General features: G+C 47.5%; 1 protein-coding gene across 1 annotated transcript in view; it reads left to right on the forward strand.

Annotated features, from left to right (window-relative positions):
* The window catches only part of DBNDD1 (dysbindin domain containing 1), a 23728-nt gene continuing 5281 nt past the window's right edge, over nt 1–18447 (forward strand). Inside the window, exons 1-3 of the mRNA XM_074200731.1 lie at nt 1–104; nt 16852–17001; nt 17843–17974. Of these exons, the coding sequence (XP_074056832.1) occupies nt 74–104; nt 16852–17001; nt 17843–17974 (313 nt within the window). The 5' untranslated portion in view covers nt 1–73. The remainder of the gene's footprint in view (nt 105–16851; nt 17002–17842; nt 17975–18447) is intronic.

Consider the following 18447-nt stretch of genomic DNA (forward strand, 5'->3'; position numbering starts at 1 on the left):
GCCGCCGCCGCCGCCGCCCTGCCCGCCGGCCGCCGCTGAGCCAGCCCGGGGCGGCCCCCGAGCCACCGGCCGGATGGAGGCTCAGGACGGGGCCGGCATCCTAGGTGAGTGGCCCGGGGCGCCGCCCCGCCGCGGCCCGCAGCCGCAGCCCCCCAAAGTTCTGCCGGCCGGGCAACTCGTCCGGAGCCGGAGCGGCGGCCTCCCCGGCCCCTGGCCCCGGCCCGGGCTGCCGCCCGCCCTCCCTGCCTTCACTCGGTCCCACCCAGGGACGCGTCCCTGAGCCGCTCAGAGCCGGGGCTGCGGGGCCAGGGAGCCGGGGTGCTGCAGCCCGCGATGGGGGGATGCGCCTGGCAGGCCGGTCCGAGGCCAGCAGCCTGCCCCCCAGGACAGTGCCCTCCCCTCCGGGCAGCCTGCCCCCCAGGACAGTGCCCTCCCCCTCCGGGCAGCCTGCCCCCCAGGACAGTGCCCTCCCCTCCGGGCAGCCTGCCCCCCAGGACAGTGGCCTCCCCTCCGGGCAGCCTGCCCCCCAGGACAGTGCCCTCCCTCTCCGGGTAGCCTGCCCCCCCTAAGCTCAATGCCCCCCTCCGGGTAGCCTGTCCCCCCAGGACAGTGCCCTCCCCTCCGGGTAGCCTGGGCCCCAGGACAGTGCCCTCCCCTCCGGGTAGCCTGGGCCCCAGGACAGTGCCCTCCCCTCCGGGCAGCCTGCCCCCCAGGACAGTGCCCTCCCCTCCGGGCAGCCTGCCCCCCAGGACAGTGCCCCCCCTCCGGGTAGCCTGCCCCCCAGGATAGTGCCCTCCCCTCCGGGCAGCCTGCCCCCCAGGACAGTGGCCTCCCCTCCGGGCAGCCTGCCCCCCAGGACAGTGCCCTCCCTCTCCGGGTAGCCTGCCCCCCCAAGCTCAATGCCCCCCTCCGGGTAGCCTGTCCCCCCAGGACAGTGCCCTCCCCTCCGGGCAGCCTGCCCCCCAGGACAGTGCCCTCCCCCTCCGGGCAGCCTGTCCCCCAGGACAGTGCCCTCCCCCTCCGGGCAGCCTGGGCCCCAGGACAGTGCCCTCCCCTCCGGGTAGCCTGCCCCCCAGGACAGTGCCCCCCTCCGGGTAGCCTGCCCCCCAGGACAGTACCCTCCCCCTCCGGGCAGCCTGCCCCCCAGGACAGTGCCCTCCCCCTCCGGGTAGCCTGCCCCCCCCAGCCTTCCCCCTCTCCTTGCCCTGCGGTCAGCGCCGAAGCCGCACCTGTGAAATTGCCCCCCCCCCCCGGAAACTCCCCAAAGCTCCCAGCCCGGATGGAGCGGGCAGGAGGCGGGGAGGGTGCTTCCCAGACCCGCACTTCGGGCCGGGGAGCCTGAGGCCCTCCTCGGCCAGATGCTTTTTTAACTTCCATGGACTCTTTCCATCTCCTGCCCTAAGGGGCAGGGGGGGGGGCAAGACCTAGAAGGAATTTCAGGGCTAATATATTAGCTTCATGGGGAGGGAGGAGGGAAGGGAGGAAAAATGTCTAACTCAAAACCTTGCAAAAAATAATTGGTAAAAAATAGTTGGAAAAACAAATCCATAAAATATTAACAATTTTAAAAAAATGAATTTCGGGGCTAAGCTGGGAACAGAACAGTGTTCTTGCTCCCCGGCTCTATTGGCACTGGGGGCCTGTGGTCCGTGTGGCTGGGGCCCTTTTCCTCATCTCCGAGGCGTTCATTAGATTATCACCAGATCTCCCGTCTATGGGGAAGGTTGGGTGAGAGTTTGGCCGGGCTGAATGAGAGACCCTTGCAGGGGGGTTCACTTCCTTGCAGGGACCTTCAGAGTCTGGTGGGCAAAGCTGCCGGCATTGACAGCCTCCCTCGCCTGCTCTGCTGTTTGATTTTCAACTCAACAGAGCAGAGCAAGAAGCCCTGGGGAAGAGAAGAGGGTGAGGGAAAGCAAGGCGGCTCTGGAGCACAGCAGCTGCTTAGAAACCATATTGACAGGCTGGTAAGAGACTCTCAGAAGCTGAGGGGAAAGGGCCCGCTTGGACCTTGAGTACCGAGAACCTTTTTTGCGTTTGGGTCTTCAGAAGATGTGGGGGAGACTTGAGAGATCAAGCATGCCTCAAGGGTGAGTGAACACTGCTTTCCCATGTGTTTGTCTTAGGGGAGCGGCATGAATACAGGGTGGGACTCAGAGACTTCTCAGGGGCCCTGCAGCTCCCACAGTGAAGCCAAGGGAGGAACGTCTAACCTCCATAGCCCTAATCTGGTCTTTTGAGAAAAGGAAGGTGCAAAAGAAGACCTCTCCCACAAAAGCTTAGTACTTTTCAACTATTTCAGACCCATGATGCATTGGTTTGTCTTCCCCTCCCCCCACCCAACTTTGGCAGCTCTTGTACCATTAGGCAGTCCACTGGCATGTTCTGAAATGGGTGAGAGAGTGGACGCTTCTGTGACTTAAAAAGAGCCCTCTAATTTAGATCTGTGAATTCTTAGCCTCAGATTCTGAGTAGCATTCAGTCATTCATTCTCTTTGAAAAGCTTGGATTCAGGGCTGGGTGGCTCCACAGGTAAAAAAGATGAAGCACCATCTTTGGAAACCGGTTGACCCTTCCCGTATAGCTACTAGGTAACTGGAGGTGATGAGAGAGAGGCTGTGGTTAGAAATCCTGTTCAGCTTTGCTGTGGCCTGAATGCATCTGAGCCTGGAGTATCCCTTAGAAGTAGTTTTCTCTAGACTGTGAGGAAGGAGGGATGGGGAGAGATGGCTATTGGAATGTGACCAATTCCCAATTCTCCTTATTCCTTTCTATTGCACTGTACTTCATCATCACAGTAACTAGCATTTATTTAATTCACTTATGATCTCTCATCTGATCCTCACAAAAGCTCTGTGAATTAGGTTCTAACTATAAGCAAAGCTTTGACACAAGAACCTTTTTAAATTTCTAAAGCACTCATAACATTGTCCATATATATATACATATATATATATATGTATATATATATTTACAGATGAGAAAACTGAGGCTGAGGTGTGATGACTTGGTCAGGGTCACACAGAGAGTAGGTGTCTGAGATGGTTCTCTCCTGTTCAACCCTATCCACTGCACCACTTGCATCTCTCCATTTCACAGGATCACATATCCTGGGAGAGGCCATTTAGATTGGAGAGCGGTGGACACAGAAAAAGCAAGGCCAGTTTTGAAAAGCTGTTCATCACCCTTTACTTGCTCATGGCTCCAGATTACTACCATGGGCAAAGGTTGAGTTTGAGATAATGTTGGCATCTTTCCAAGTGATGACAAGAGGAATTTTTCAGCTGGACATTCTACTAATTACAGTTGACCCCCCCCCCCATATTTCAAACCAACAAAGGATTTGATAAATACATGCTGTTCTCTAGGCATTGTAAGAGATGCAAGGAGGTCTTAATAAGGTCTGACTAGAAAAGATAGAAAAGAAAGTAATCTCTCCTTCCTCAAGCTTCTTTAGTGCATTTCGTTTGGATTTCTCCCTTCCCTTATTCCATTCTGGGCAGCTTGGTGGCACAATGGATAGAGCACTGACCTTGGAATCAGGAGGAACAAAATTCAAATGCAACCTCAGACACTTACTAGCTGTGTGACCTTGAGCAAGTCACTTAACCCTGATTGCCTCATATCCAGAGCCATCTCCACTCAGCCTGATTCATATCTGGCCACTGAACCCAGATGACTCTGGAGTAGAAAGTGAGATTGGTGACTTAGTACAACCCCCCCCCAATACAGTTGATGTGTTTGTCATAGCATCACCTCCCTGATGTCATAGTCTTCTTCAAAAACAGAGGACAGACCTCAACAGTGCATTCTATTCTGTGTACCTGTCATGGCCTCTCCATTAGACTATAAACTCCCTGAAGGCATTTTTTGATTTTTTGATCTGTCATTTTTTTTCATCTTTGAATTTCCATTGCCTGGCACAGCACCTTCCATATAGTAATTGTTTTATGAATGTTTGTCAACACATCAAAAAACTAGAAAATGGAAGCAATAGAGACTTAAGCTCTAGATTTTATGTTATGAGTTCTGTAGGAATTCCTTGTGTCTTGGAGTAGCTAAGGAAAGTGTTGCCCATAGATGGGACTTCCCTGCATTGTTAATTTCTCTTCTAACCCAATAACTGGGGAGGGTGGGCAAAATCAAGCCCCCAACCCTGAGAAGCCAATGTGAGACCCTATTTCACATCAAAGGATTGTTCTTTTGCCAAAAACTTCACATTTAGGACAGAGCAGTTAGTCCTTCTCAAGAAAGCCAACCCTTGGCTTCTTGAACTGGGGAAAGGGGAGCCAGGGAAATGTCAGGGAAAAGGATGAGGGGCACATTTCAGATGAGAACAACGTCAGCAAAAGTGCAGAAGCGGGAAGGGCAACGTCTTTCAAGTGAAGAGGCGGGGAAAGGTAAGGGAATTAGGGAAAAGTAGATCAACCGAAAAGCATCATTGTGAAATAGAAGTCACTGGATGGACCATCAGACGGCCTGAGTTGGGATCCATCCTGGCTCTGCCTGTGTGACTTTGGGCAAGTCACTTCTTTCCTAGACCTCAGTTCCCTTATCTGAACTAGGACCAGATCATCTTTAAGGCCCCTTCTAGTGCCAGGGTCTTATAAAACTTCAATAAATGTTCATTGACTTTTGCCTAGATACCATGGATCTTTGAAGAAGCTCTGGGCATCAGTGATGTGTCCATAATAGGTACTGACCTTAGTCTTCTAGGATGCTATTCTTGTTCTTGGGGGACTTTTAATGTAATTGAAAGGGCAAGAAAAAATGAACAAACAGATAAAAGGAGAATGTGATCCTGAGCATAATATGGGCATGAGTCAAAACTCCCAGTAAGAGTTGAGAGGCTGAAGGTGTGGGTGAGGGTCAGAGCCTATGGAGAAGGAGCCTGGTGGTCCTGAAAGTTGTTCTTCTATCTTCACCTCACCAGCCCCTAGGGAACAAGTCTTGGGTTCATTCTCATGGCCAGCTCCTTCTTAGCAAACCTGTGATGTTCCTAAGTGGCCAACAGCCCAGCTGGCCTCTGTCTCCTCCACCCTAGCACAAAGGACACAGAAAATAGGTCAGCATCATGGGCACAAATGTAACTAATACATTGCTATCAGAAATCAATCCTCTAGTGAAATCCATCTGCTACCCATCCTCCTCCCCAGGGTTGAGGATGGTTGGGGATGGAAAGCATCTTTGTCATCACACAGAACAAAGTTGGGGTACATTCTGGCCCAGGAAACACAACTCTTCTTTCCTCTCCTATTTGAAAAGACCAGAAGGTGGGCGATTGTGCTGAATTTAGAAGGGTTGCTGCTTACTACTTCCTATGAGATGGTCCTCGGACTTCAATGTCTCTGGAATTAGCAAAATGGCTGAGCAACCTGGCTAGTAACTCTACTCATTTGGTGCTGTCCTTGAACTTGGTTCATTTCACTTCTAGCTCCCAGGGAAAAAGCTCAATTTTGCTGTGGGTTAGACCTGCCTGGGCCAGTGCTCAAAAATCCTTCACATACATAGTTCGTACACTTGACTTTGAAAGCAGCAGCCTGTGGGATACAGGAATAAGATTTTGTGGCTGAAAAATATTGTTTGTGAATGCTTTCTTGATGACAGCACAGAACATCCAGGCAGGACAGGGGCAAGGCTTATGATTTTATTTCTGTCTGAGGACAAAGAGAAGGATGATTGGGCTGCCTGGGGATAGGGAGCTCTTTCCAGGGACACTACGACATGGACCCAAATTATTACTGCTCTTCCCAATGTTGGAGAGAGTGATGACTGAATTCAGACTCTGGTTTCCAGGTTCTAATTCTGCCACTTGATTCTTGTGTGATGCTGGGAAAATCCTTTTACTTCTCTGTATCTCAGTTTCTTCTCAGTAAAATGAGAGACTTGGTGCATTCTAAACCCAGGACCACTGCCATGACCATGTTGCCATTGTGAGACCCTATTTCACATCAAAGGATCTTTCTTTTGCCAAAAACTTCACATTTAGGACAGAGCAGTTTGGTTCATCTCAAGAAAGCCAACTCCTGGCTTCTTGAACTGGGGAGAGAGGAGGGCTCAGATAATGAGCCAGGCAAACCTCAGGGAAAGCTACTGAATTCAAAGAAATCTCAGACTTATTAGACAGGAAGAGTTTTGTTTCCTCTTCCCCCCCCCCCCCCAATCAAGCTGGGTTTCTCAACCCAGTTCTGGCAAGAGGGAGGAGGAACTTTCATCCTGATTGACCCTGAACCACTGATAACCAATCAACTCTCTGTTCAGCCCATGAAAATAAGTGTCTCTATTAGTCTGGAAGTCAGGGACCTTGTCTTTTTTGAACTTTGTATGTCTCTCTCTGCCTGTCACAATGCTCAGTCCACAATAACCACTAATCATAGTTTATTGCATTAATATATTCTGCAACTCTCACCCAGGGAAGAGGGGACTTTGAACTCTTGGAAACTGGTGCTTAATTATCACTTTAGGACTTATTTTTTTTTTGTCTCAGACACCATTTCTGCTTTTTGTTCCACTACCCTGAATTTCTTCCTTCCCTTTGCTATCCCATCCTGCTGTTCATTGCCTAGGGTCAACTCCCAACCGCCATTTTCTCCATGTTTTCAGCATCAGTTTCTCCAGATGTCCTTCCTTGCATGGCTAATTTCTCTTCTAACTCATTAACTGGGGAGGGTGGGCAAAAACAAGCCCCCAGCCCTGAGAAGCCAGCAGTGAGTCTTCTCTCAAAGGGCTTGTGTCTGTGGCTCTCCAAGTGCTGATGATGAGGCTGAGTGGGGTGTTAATGAGGAGTTGGAGTTGGAGGGGGGAGTGTTGGCTTTCAGTCTTACTGTTGATGTACAGAGCTCTAGAGAGGTGGTCTATGGGGCTGCAGATATTCCAGGGTGCAAGAATGAGTTTCCCATTCAGTGTCTCCACTGGAGCCCAGAGAGAAAGGTGAGACTTCTCACCTCATACTAAGCTCGTCTGAAGTGGAAAAGATGTCTCCTGTACTGTTAGGGAAGATATTCTGCGAAGTCCCACAGTGGGCAGGATGTGCCTGCCAGCTTCATTCCATCTGCCCCCCCCCCACCAGAGACTATTCTGGTCCTGCCCAAGTGTTCAGTCCTAGGGGATCCTGTCTGGCTTGAGTTCCTGAAGACCCTAGATGAGTAAACTCTCCTGGTCTCTGTCTCTTTTCCTCTTTTCCTCTCTCTCTCTCTCTCTCTCTCTGACTCTGTCTCTGGCTTCCACGTGTCTATCTGTCTCTCTCTGTCTTCTGTCTCTTTATCTCTCTCCCCTTCTTCCTCTCCTTTCTTTCTTCCTCTTTTTGATTCTGACTCTCCTCTCTTTTCTCTCTCTCTCCCCTCTCTCTCTCTTTCTGTTTCTCTGACTCTCCTCTCTCTTTTTTCTCTCATAAGGGTATATGTATACAAATCTATCTATCTATCTATCATCTATCTATCTATCTATCTATCTATCTATCTATCTATCTATCTATCTACATATGTATGTGTGAAAACTCATAAACCAAATACAAAGAAATACAGGATGTGAAGGATGACAATATCTAGAGGGGAAAACAGAAAAGGCTTTTTTCTTCTTGTGGGAGATACAAGCCTTGAAAGAAGCTTGGGATTCTTGGAACCATATGTAAGGAAGGAGAATATTTGAGCTGTGAAGGATAAACAGAGCATTGGGAGTCTGGAGAAATACAAAATAATAATCTGTGGGCAGCCTGTCTGGAATGTAGAGTGAGTAGAGGCAAGGAATGGATATAAACCCAGAGAGATGGTTTGGAATTGGATCAGGAAAGCTTTAAAATGCTCAACAGAGTTGGGGTTTTGTTGCTGCTGTTTTTAATAGCACAGCCAATAGGGAGCATTAGCACTCCTAGGGATTTTGGTGGTTCAGGGGATAGAGTGCTAGGTCTGGAGTCAGAGGAACTTGAATTCAAATCCAGCTTCAGATATTTACTAGTTGGGTGACCCTGACCAAGTCACTTCACTTGTTTGCCTCAGTGTCCTCATCTGAAAAATGAACTGGCAAAGGAAATGGCAAACCACTCCAGTATCTTTGCCAAGAAAAGGGTCATTAGAATTGGACAGAACTAAAAACAACTCTGCTAGAACAGGGGAATTTGACCTCCTATTCTATCGGAAAGGAGTCTTTCAGAAACCCATTGGGCTCTTGACTTTGGGGATATCCTTTGCTGTAGTATGTATACCCAGACACTGAAAGTCGGCCCTATTATTTGGTAGACCCAAGATCCCACAGCTATCTCAGAGCAACCAATTTGGTGTTTCCCCAGACCCTAAGAGGTGTGAATGAGGAAAGGCTTTGTGGTGTCATCAAAAAAAATGTTCAGTTAGAGAGCCATGGTTTAAGTCCCTGCTCTGTCACTTACAAGTTGAGTGACTTTGGGTAAATAATTCAATATCTCTGAGCCTTGCTTTCCTTAACCAGAAAATGGGGATAATCTTATGGTCAATACTGATCTTAAAAGGTTGTTGTAAGAAAAGCACTTCAGGGGTGGCTAGGTGGTGCAGTGAGGGGAGGCTAGGTGGTGCAGTGGATAGAGCACCAGCCTTGGAGTCAGGAGTACCTGGGTTCAAATCTGATCTCAGACACTTAATAATTACCTAGCTGTGTGGCCTTGGGTAAGCCGCTTAGCCCTATTGCCTTGAAAAAAAATCTTAAAAAAAAAAAGAAAAGAAATATGTGTTTGGGGCAGCTAGGTGGCACAGTGGATAGAGCATTGACCCTGGAGTCAGGAGGACCTGAGTTCAAATATGGCCTCAGACACTTAATAATTACCTAGCTGTGTGGCCTTGGGCAAGTCACTTAACCCTATTTGCCTTGCAGAAACCTTAAAAAAATCCCTTCCACCTCTATGAATGCCAGTTATTACCTGTATCTAGATTAACTGCTTGTGTTATGTCCATAGGTCAGTAAGGAGAAGCCAGTGCTTTCACCAGCTGCTCATGGACCCAGTAGGGATAGTTTGGATGGGCCATTGAGAAGTATTGTATGACATGGAAGCACCTGAAGAGTCCCCAGGACACTATGGCGAGTGGAGTTGAACAGTATCAATTTGATGTATCTTTAGTGTTTTATTGTTGGGATCATAGATTGAGGACTGGGAGGGAAAATCAGAAGTCATCTTGTCTGACCGCTCATTTTACAGACTGGGATACTGAGTCCCAAGGAGGTTAAGACACTTGTTCAAGGTCACACTGATGAAATTTGAACCCTCTAGAGTCAATGCTTTTTCCACTGTCCCTTGACTACTTTCCTTTTTAAAAAAAATACATACTTTATTTTATTTTTTCCCAGCTACATGTAAAAACAAGGTGTTTTTTTAAAAAAAGTTTTAACATTTATTTTTTACACTTTGAGTCCATGACTACTTTTTTCCTGAGGCAAATGGTATAAGAATTCCTCCCTTGTTTTTATAGAGAAGGAAAAATGAAAGGAGTTAAGTGACTTGGCCACCATTACCCTGCTGGAGTCTGAGCTGAGATTTAACTCAGACTCTGGGTCTAATGCATTGCATGGCTATTTTCTAAGGAAGGAACTAGGCCAGGATCCTCTGGAATCAGGGTCTTCAGCATCTTCAGGCTCAGGGAGAATCACGTGAAGTGGCAGATTCCTGTTCTCCAGCTCCCTGTCCCAATCCTCTAGCAATGCTGGGGTTTGGAAAAAATACCCTTAATCTCACTGTCCTCCAAAAGACAGAGAGAGAGAAAGAAAGAGAGAGAGAGAGAGAGAGAGAGAGAGAGAGAGAGAGAGAGAGAGAGAGACCATCCCTATTTGTGGTTTGAGGCTTGGTGTCTATGACAGCTGTCATGGGCAAAGGGGTAGAAAGAAAGAACCTTCATATTAGCTTGCTGACCCTGACCTTCAGGTCTTCCACAAGTAAAATATTGTTAGGGACAAGGGCAGATAATTGCTCCAGGAAAATGAATTTATCTGCTGTACTGTTTTTCTAGTTCCTTTTGGGGTGGGGTTATTTAATACAGCTTATGTCTTTCCATCATGGGTGTCATAGAGCTCATCACAAAGGGGTTCTTTTCATAAATTCATTTGGTATCATTAACACTTTGCAAAGGAATACAGACAAAAGTCAAACAGCCCCTGTTCTCAAAGAGCTTGTATTCTATTGGAGAGAAAAGAAAGGAAAGGGAAAAGACAAGATATACTTATACATAAATGCAAAATATAGACAAAACGATTGGTGGTCACTACAGGATGCAAGTGAACTGCAAGATCGGGAAAGTCATGTGCATGAGGTGACCTTTGAAGGGGGGATGAGGAAGGGGAGCACTCCAGTTTCAGGGGACATGGTCAGGGTCATGGAGCCATGTTTGGATGGAACAAAGAGTGTGTGAAGGCAAGTGATGTGCAATTAGTTCTGAAACATAGGCTAGAGCCAGATTTTAGAGTTTTCAATGCCAAACGAGAGTTTTCATTTTGCTCTAGAAGCTTTCTGAGTAAAGGGATTTATTTGGCCACACTTGGGCTTTAGGAATATCAATTTGATAACTACATGGAGAGATTGGATTGGGAGGGGAGAGACTGGGGCTAGGGGAACTACTTAGAAGGCTATTTCACTAGGTTGGGTAAGAGTCGATGAGAACTTGGACGAGATGGTGGTTGAAGGAGTGGGAAAAAGGAAACAGATGGGAGATATGGTAGAGACAGAATCAACAGGCCTCAACAATGAATCAAAAATATGGGGTGAATGAGAGTGGAGTGTTGACCGTGACACTGCCATTATGAACCATTGCGTCTGGAAGAATGGTGGTGCCCTTGATTGAAATGGGAAAGAGAGGAAGAGAGATGGTACAGAGGGAAATGTTAAGTCCTATTTTAGGCTAGACATGACTGAATGCCCAGCAAAGGAGACTGAGAAGGGGTGGGCAGATCAGAGAGAGACTGAGGAAAAGCCATTAAATTGAGCAATCTAGAGTTCACTGATAATTTTGGATCAAATAGTTTCCATTGAGTGAATTGTTAAATGAGTTGTGAATTGAACATTAGCCTTCAAAGTTCCTGTTTCATGATAAATTCTGTTATATTGATTCCTCATTTGGAGGAGGGGACCTTTTTGTCTGTTGCTCTGCCCCCGTTCTGAGTGTGCTTCCTGATCTACTGGATAGTGATTTTTTTTGGTTTTGATTTTTTAGGTTTTTGCAAGGCAGTGGGGTTAAGTGACTTGCCCAAGGCCACACGGCTAGGTCATTATTAAGTGTCGGAGGCTGGATTTGAACTCAGGTCCTCCTGACTCCAGGGCCAGTGCTCTAGCCACTGTGCCACCTATCCACTCCCTCTTTTTTTTTCAAGGCAGCAGTATTAAGTGACTTGCCCAAGGTCACACAGCTAGGCAATTATAAAGTGTCTGAGGCTGGATTTGAAAAACTCCACTGACTTCCAATTGCCTTCTTTTTTTGTTTTTTGTTTTTGCAAGGCAATGGGGTTAAGTGGCTTGCCCAAGGCCACACAGCTAGGTCATTATTAAGTGTCTGAGCTCAAATTTGAACTCAGGTACTCCTGACTCCAGGGCTGGTGCTCTATCCACTGTGCCACCAAGCCACCCCATGGATAGTGATTTTTGATAAGCCAATCAAACAATCAATCAATAACACTTATTAAGCCATTACCACATCTCAGGTGGTGCGCTTGGTGCTGTCAAAGGATACAGGTTGATATCCAATCTCTGGTGTTTACTACCTGTATGACCTTGAGCAAGATACTTTTCTCCCTGAGTCTTCGTTTCCTCATCTGTAAAAAGGTTTGTACCAGCTGCTTCCTCCAGCTCCAGATCTATGAGTCTATTATCCTCTGGGGAGGGCCCCCCATAGATGGGGAACAAACCACTCCTGGAGCTGGGTTCTTAACCTGGCTTCCCCTTGAATCAAATCTGCCCTTCACACTGGGCAGTATCTCTGCCTGGCTAGTTGCCTGTGAAGTCTGTTTACAGGTAACTCTATGCTGTTGAGTTTCTGCAGCTTTCTAAAATTCCAAGGAGACTAGGAAAAGCCAAAGAAGAAACCACTTTTCCTATCTGCTCCTCTCAGCCTGCATCCCCACTTCCCCTTTGCTAATCATGATTTCTTAGACTTAATTAAAATGAACGATACTTGGGTGCCATGTTGCCTGATAAAGAATCTTGTTCTGCTGTCCTGAAAATAAACACATATGCTGCCTCTTCCTGATCCCCCCACACCCTCCTTTCCCCTTCATCTTTTGGACTTCTCCAGATGGGGGATTTGGCAGTGGGGTTTCACTTTGGGCGAGAGGTAAGTAGCCCACGACCATGAGAAGATGGCCCTCCTCCCATCTACCCTCTCTCCTCATTTCCCTAATTCTACCCTACTGAGATGCAGACATCCGCTTTACTCAGAAGACGGAAGGGAGCTGCATCCTCATCACCATGCTGCTGGCGGCCAGGTCCTCCATGCTGCTCATGGTGAGGTTTCCCAGCCAGCGACCGGAATTGGTTTTGATTTTACTGGCTGCGCATGGCTTAGCAATGGGACATTGGGAGTTGGGACTAGCGTTAGGAAGACCCCAGTTTAAACGTGGGCAAATGTGTGAGCTGTTGGGGTCCAGAACCCATGCTCTACTGAAAGGGATGGTTTTAAAGCACTTGATGACCGTTTAAGGATCATGCTAAGGGAAACCAAAGAGACACTTCAAGAGTCAGTTGTGTAACTGTCACTAGCTGGTGGGTCTTCAGGGACCCAGCCCTGGGGGTGTTCCAGGATGGTGGGGGAACTCGTCTGGGAAGCACCAGATGTGCATTTGTCTCCTACAGAACGGGTGTATTTGGCAGCTGCTCATAATGGGTCTCTGTTCACACCCAGAGGATTTAATTATTTACCAGCTTGGGGCTGCTAAAAATATTCTCCATCCCCTCCCCCTGCAGGGTGTGAGGTTTTGCACACATGGACTTGCCCGTGTGCTCACAATGTCTCATCCATATTCCCTTGTCTACCCTTCTTGCACGTCACTGCCTCCAGAAGCCCTGTGGCCCTGGAGCTGGGACAGGCTCCCCAAACCTCCCTCTGGTGAGGACAGTGGCCTGGCAGTTGGCAGCGGGCTACCCAGAAGGCACAGCTGCCAAGACACGGGAAAGCTAAACTCACTGGGATGGGAGGGTGGCCAACGCACCTTTGTCAGGCCTACTCTTACTCAATGCTGCGGCAGCTGGGGGAGTGTGGGGGTGATGAGGCAGGAAGCGTTGAAATCTTCAAGGGCAGCTGAGCTTTCGCTCCATGGTCAGGGGAGAGGAACTTGGATTCCTGGGGATTTCTCTTATCTTGGGAGGGGTCCTGCCGCCTGGCTGCCCAGGCAAAGCCGCCTTTCAGGCTGCACCCACTTAGGCCTCTACCTTCTTTGTTCACACAGGTAAGACACAAGGGAATACAGGGAGTACAGCTTCCTACTTTGAGACAGTTTTCACTTGGCTTCTGTGTTTTTATTAATTAAATACATTTCTATTAATACTTCTTGTTTCTACATTGTCTATATTTCCTCTTGTGTTCTTTCTCCTTCCTGGTCCCAGAGAGTCATCCCTTGTAAAGAGAAAAAGAAAGAAAGGGAGGGAGAGAGAGAGAGAGAGAGAGAGAGAGAGAGAGAGAGAGAGAGAGAGAGAGAGAGAGAGAAAGGTAGGAAGGAAAGAAGGAAAGAAAGAAAGAAAGAAAGAAAGGAAGGAAGGAAGGAAGGAAGGAAGGAAGGAAGAAAGAAGGAAGGAAGGAAGGAAAGAAAGAGAAAAAGAAAGAAAGAAAGGAAGGAAGGAAAGAAGGAAGGAAGGAAAGAAAAAAGAATACGATAGAGGGAAGGAAGGAGGAGGGAAGGAAGGGGAGAAAGGGAAAGAAAGGAAGAAGGGAATGAAGGAAGGAGGGAGGGAAAGAAGAAAGGGAAAGAAAGAAAGGGAGAATGGTAGGAAGAGCAAAGAAAGAAGAAAGGGAAAGAAAGAAAAGGAGAAGGGTAGGGAGGGCAAAGAAAGAAGAAAGGGAAAGAAAGGAAGGAAAGTAGAAAACTTCCAAGGTGAAGTTTCTCTAGCATGGTAGAGAAAGTCTAGAGATAAATATGGTGACCAGAGAGGAGCCAAGCTGAAGGAAGTAGGAATGTAAGGGGGAGGATAGTGGTAGGGGTGAGATATGACAGCTGACTCCAGACATTAGAAGGGGGTCATAGGAGAGGGGGGTTCTATTTCTGTTGCTTGTGTCTAGAATGCAGAGCTTGGGGCAATGAGACGACTTTACCAAGGGGCAGATTTTGGCTTCATATTAGGAGTCTCTTCCTAAGGATTGGTGGTGTCTAGAAATGGGCTGGGCTGCTTTGGGAGGCTTTGCCATCTCCCTCCCAGGAAATCTTGGGGCAGAGGTATCAGGGAGGTTCTATAGATTTCGGTCCAAATACAGGTTGGACCAGGTAGATCCTTTTTAGTTCTGAGCTTGTGCGACTGATCACAAGAAAACCCAACTCTATGCTGTGTAGACACCTGCCCCTCCCACTATGAAATGAGAAATATGCCTGACTCTCCTTATTATGGTATTCATGGAAATTTTGTCAAACTCCTTTCTTTTTTAAGTTTTTTTTTAATTTAAGGCAATGGGATTAAGTGACATGCCCAAGGTCACACAGCTAGACAATTATTAAAATTTGAACTCAGGTCCTCCTGACTCCAGGGTTGGTGCTCTATCTACTGAGCCACCTAGCTGCCCCAAATTTGTCTAACTCCAACCTTCACACCAAGAAGACTGGGCTTCTAGGGGAAGGGGGAGATGACCATGTGCACAAGTATAATCCAAATTTACCCCCTTTCTCACCTTTTCAATGAGACTTTTAAGTTTTAATAATAGGGCGGCTAGGTGGCATAGTGGATAAAGCACTGGCCTTGGAGTCAGGAGTACCTGGGTTCAAATCCGGGCTCAAACACTTAATAATTACCTAGCTGTGTGGCCTTGGACAAGCCACTTAACCCCATTTGCCTTGCAAAAACCAAAAAAAAAAGTTTTAATAATATCTAATAAACCTCACATTCATATAATTTTAAAAAAGAATTGCAAAGTACATTATATACACTAATCTCATTTAGTCCTCCTAACACCCCTAGATAGGAGTGATCATACTCTCCATGAGAGGAAATTGAGATCAAGTAACTTGCCCAGGATCTGTTTCTGAGAAGAATTCAAACTCTAGTCCTTTCTGAATCCAAGTACAATGCTGTATCCGCTATGCCACACTTTCCTTTCAGTGTCCTCTCCTCCTCTTGGAACAGGCCTTGTTATGGCTTTCCCCGAAGCAAGAGTCCCTCTCTGGTCAGTTAAGGACCTGTTCACCCCCGCATCTCCTACCCATTAATTTTCCTTCCCAAACTAACTAGGTTGTTTGCCCTGAAGCTTCAGATTGATAGACATTGCCAAGGCAACTGAAAGCAGACTGCTGAGAAATGGTTGGGGGGAGGGTGGGCTGGCCTTGGGGCACAGTGTTGGAGGCAGAGATTGACTCCTTGTATATTATCATGAATTCTCAAAACCAACTCCCAGAGCCCCAGAGCAATCATGGTCTTCCTGGAGAGTCCATTCCTCTCCATCTTGTATGGCAGGTCCTGGAGATGGTATCAGTGAATATAGAAAACCTCTCAAGGGGCATGTGAGGACTGTGACTAGTAAGAATGGGCAGTGCCAGCCAGGGGACTGGATCATTGAGCATTGTACCAGGCCATTGGAAATAGCCTTTGAGGATACGAATTCCAGCAGCAGCTTCTGTCTTCCCAAGTCCTGGGAAGCTGGAGGGCTGATGTCGCAGCAACTTATGAATCCAGATAGCAAAATAGTCACTAGGTTCTCTATATAAAGATTCACCATTAACTTAAATAGGCAATAATCACTAGTATCTATACAGTACTTTCTGATTTGCAAAGCAGTTAGAGATTTTAATCACTTTTGATCCTCACAACCACCCTGGCTGGTATTGTTGTGTTGTTGGTGTGGTGCTGTTATCTCCATTTTACACATGGGAAAACTGGGGGTCAGGAGAGATAAAGTGACTTTGGCAGGATTTGAACTCAGATACCCAATTCCAAGTCTGGCACTCTCCACTATACCACCCTAGTTGAACATGTCATGTAGCTCCTTCTTGGCTCACTCAAAGCCTTTCCTGCTCAACCCATTTTTCTCTGGCTCCTATATTTAGGCCCTGCCTAAGATCTCATGGTATTGATAAACTATGGCCTACTTGGCTCCTAAGAGATTGTTCCAGTTTATAAATGAGGGGAGGAGCCTGGGAAAGAAGCAACCAATTTACTAATGAATATTATGGAAAAAGAAAATGCAAAGTTCCATTAAAGATATTTCTTTGAAGACTGTGATTGCCAGAAGGGGCATCTGAAGTAAGCTTGGGTTATGTCCCTTGGATAAATCCCCTGGATCTCTTAAACCCTCTCTTAGGTAAAAAAGCCGTGTGTATAGGGCTGAGCTTGGGGAGTCAGGAAGACTTGAGACACTCCCTAGATGGACAAGTCACTTCTTGTTCTTGGCCTTAGTATCTTCATTTGTAAAATGGGGATAACAGCTTCTATCTCACAGGGTTGTTGTGAGCATCAAATGCAATAACATGTAAAATGCTTTGCAAATCAAAAAAATGCTAAGGAAATGTTAGCTACTTATCATTACTATTATTGTAATTGTTTTGTTGTTGTTAGGGTTACCTTTTACCTCATTCAGAAAGGGCACTGGCTGTTAGTGCCAGTTCCTCAAGATGCCCACCTTTGGGTCTTTGACTATATGAGGATTCAGGTCTGGGGAGCTCAACACTGGTTTGTTTGGTTCTTCTCGATCTAATACCTTTGGATGCCTTTGATTCCAGAACTGACTAAAGAAATCCAATCATCGCAGACAGCTTTGGTAGTGCCAGGCCATGGGCCAGGGGAAGAGTCCAGCACCACCCTGGGAGAGGAGGAGGAGGGAGGGATTCCCATCCCTGCTCCTGGGCTTCTGCAGGTCACAGAGAGAAGGCGTGAGTATGGACGGTCCTTGCTTAACCTGGAAAGTTCTCATAAGGCCTCCTGGGACTCAGCCTTGGGGCCCAGCCAGTCCTAGACTCCTGGGATGACTCCCAGGCCAATGATAATATAAAAAGTGTTGACAAGGTGTGGGTGATGTGGCAGATTTGGCATTGGGTAAAACCTTGTAGACCCAAGGCACTGACTGCCTCAGGATGAGTTTCTCCCATCTGTAAAATGGGGAGCAGTCCTAAATAGTTCTTCTACTACAGAGACTCACTCGGGCATCCTCACCCAAGGCCCGAGCTGCCAGAAAACACTAGAGTCACGTCCACTTCAATCTTCTTAACTGTCTCATGGCGATAGAGAGACTATATTGAGGGACATGTGGGCACTTGAAGCTAGAGAGGCTTCAAGGACAGAGCTAGTGACAGACTCACCATCTGTGATCCCAGACCAACCTCGCCAAATCTGGAGAAACTTCTCACCAGCTTGGCTGCACGATAATGAAGTTTTTCATGCCAGCCACTCTCCTGATTGATAAGGGGGGGGATGTGTGTTTTGTCAGTGGTGGGAGGATGGATGCTGAAAAGAAATCATAGCTCTTTGAAGTAATCATCTTGGTCATTAGGGAGGACGATGCCAGGTGTCTTGGATTCTGATCATGGGGCTTCCCCGTGATCCCATCCTGGGCTCCCTGACAAGTTTTCAGCCTGCTCAGCCCTTGGCTGAGGAATAAATCTGGGCTCCTTCAAACTGCTCCCAGAGACAGAGCCTGAGCTAGGGCAGACATGGGTTTTGGATCAGGGGAAGCATGGTCTTTGCCACTTCCATTTCCTTTTTTCTCTATCCCAGAACCTCTGAGCAGTGTCTCCTCACTGGAGGTCCACTTCGATCTCTTGGACCTCACGGAGCTGACAGATATGTCTGACCAAGAACTGGCCGAAGTCTTTGCAGATTCAGATGATGAGAATGAATCTCCAGCAGGTGAGAGGGATAGAAGTCCAAGAAAAGGGGAGAGGTGGTGAGATCCAGATTCCGCCAGGAGCATGCTAACCTGGAAACCAGAGGAAGCGTGGAAGGGGCTTGAGGGGGGAGGGGGGAGCACGAGCTCCCTTCCATGAGAGTCATCACAATGACTTGGTTTCTCCTCCAGCCCTGGGTTGAGGCTGAGTTGAGGAAGCCCTGTTGCCTGCTCAGCAGAGATCCACAAGGTCTACTTTAGCTGCTGCTTCTCCTCCAGTCTTTCCAGAATCAATGGCTCCACAATGACTAGGCTTTTTCTTCGACTTAGGAATTTACTTTTTTTGACAAGAAAGGGAGGGATGATAGAGTGAAAGGGACAATGACTGGATTTGGAGACTGAGGATTCCATTTCACAGCCTGGCACTGTTACTATCTATGGGAGCATGGGCAAGACACTGAACTTCTCAGTTTCCTTACCTGTTCAATGAGGTGAT

This window comes from Macrotis lagotis, chromosome 1 (genome assembly GCF_037893015.1).
Source record: "Macrotis lagotis isolate mMagLag1 chromosome 1, bilby.v1.9.chrom.fasta, whole genome shotgun sequence".
NCBI classification, from domain to species: Eukaryota; Metazoa; Chordata; class Mammalia; order Peramelemorphia; family Peramelidae; genus Macrotis; species Macrotis lagotis.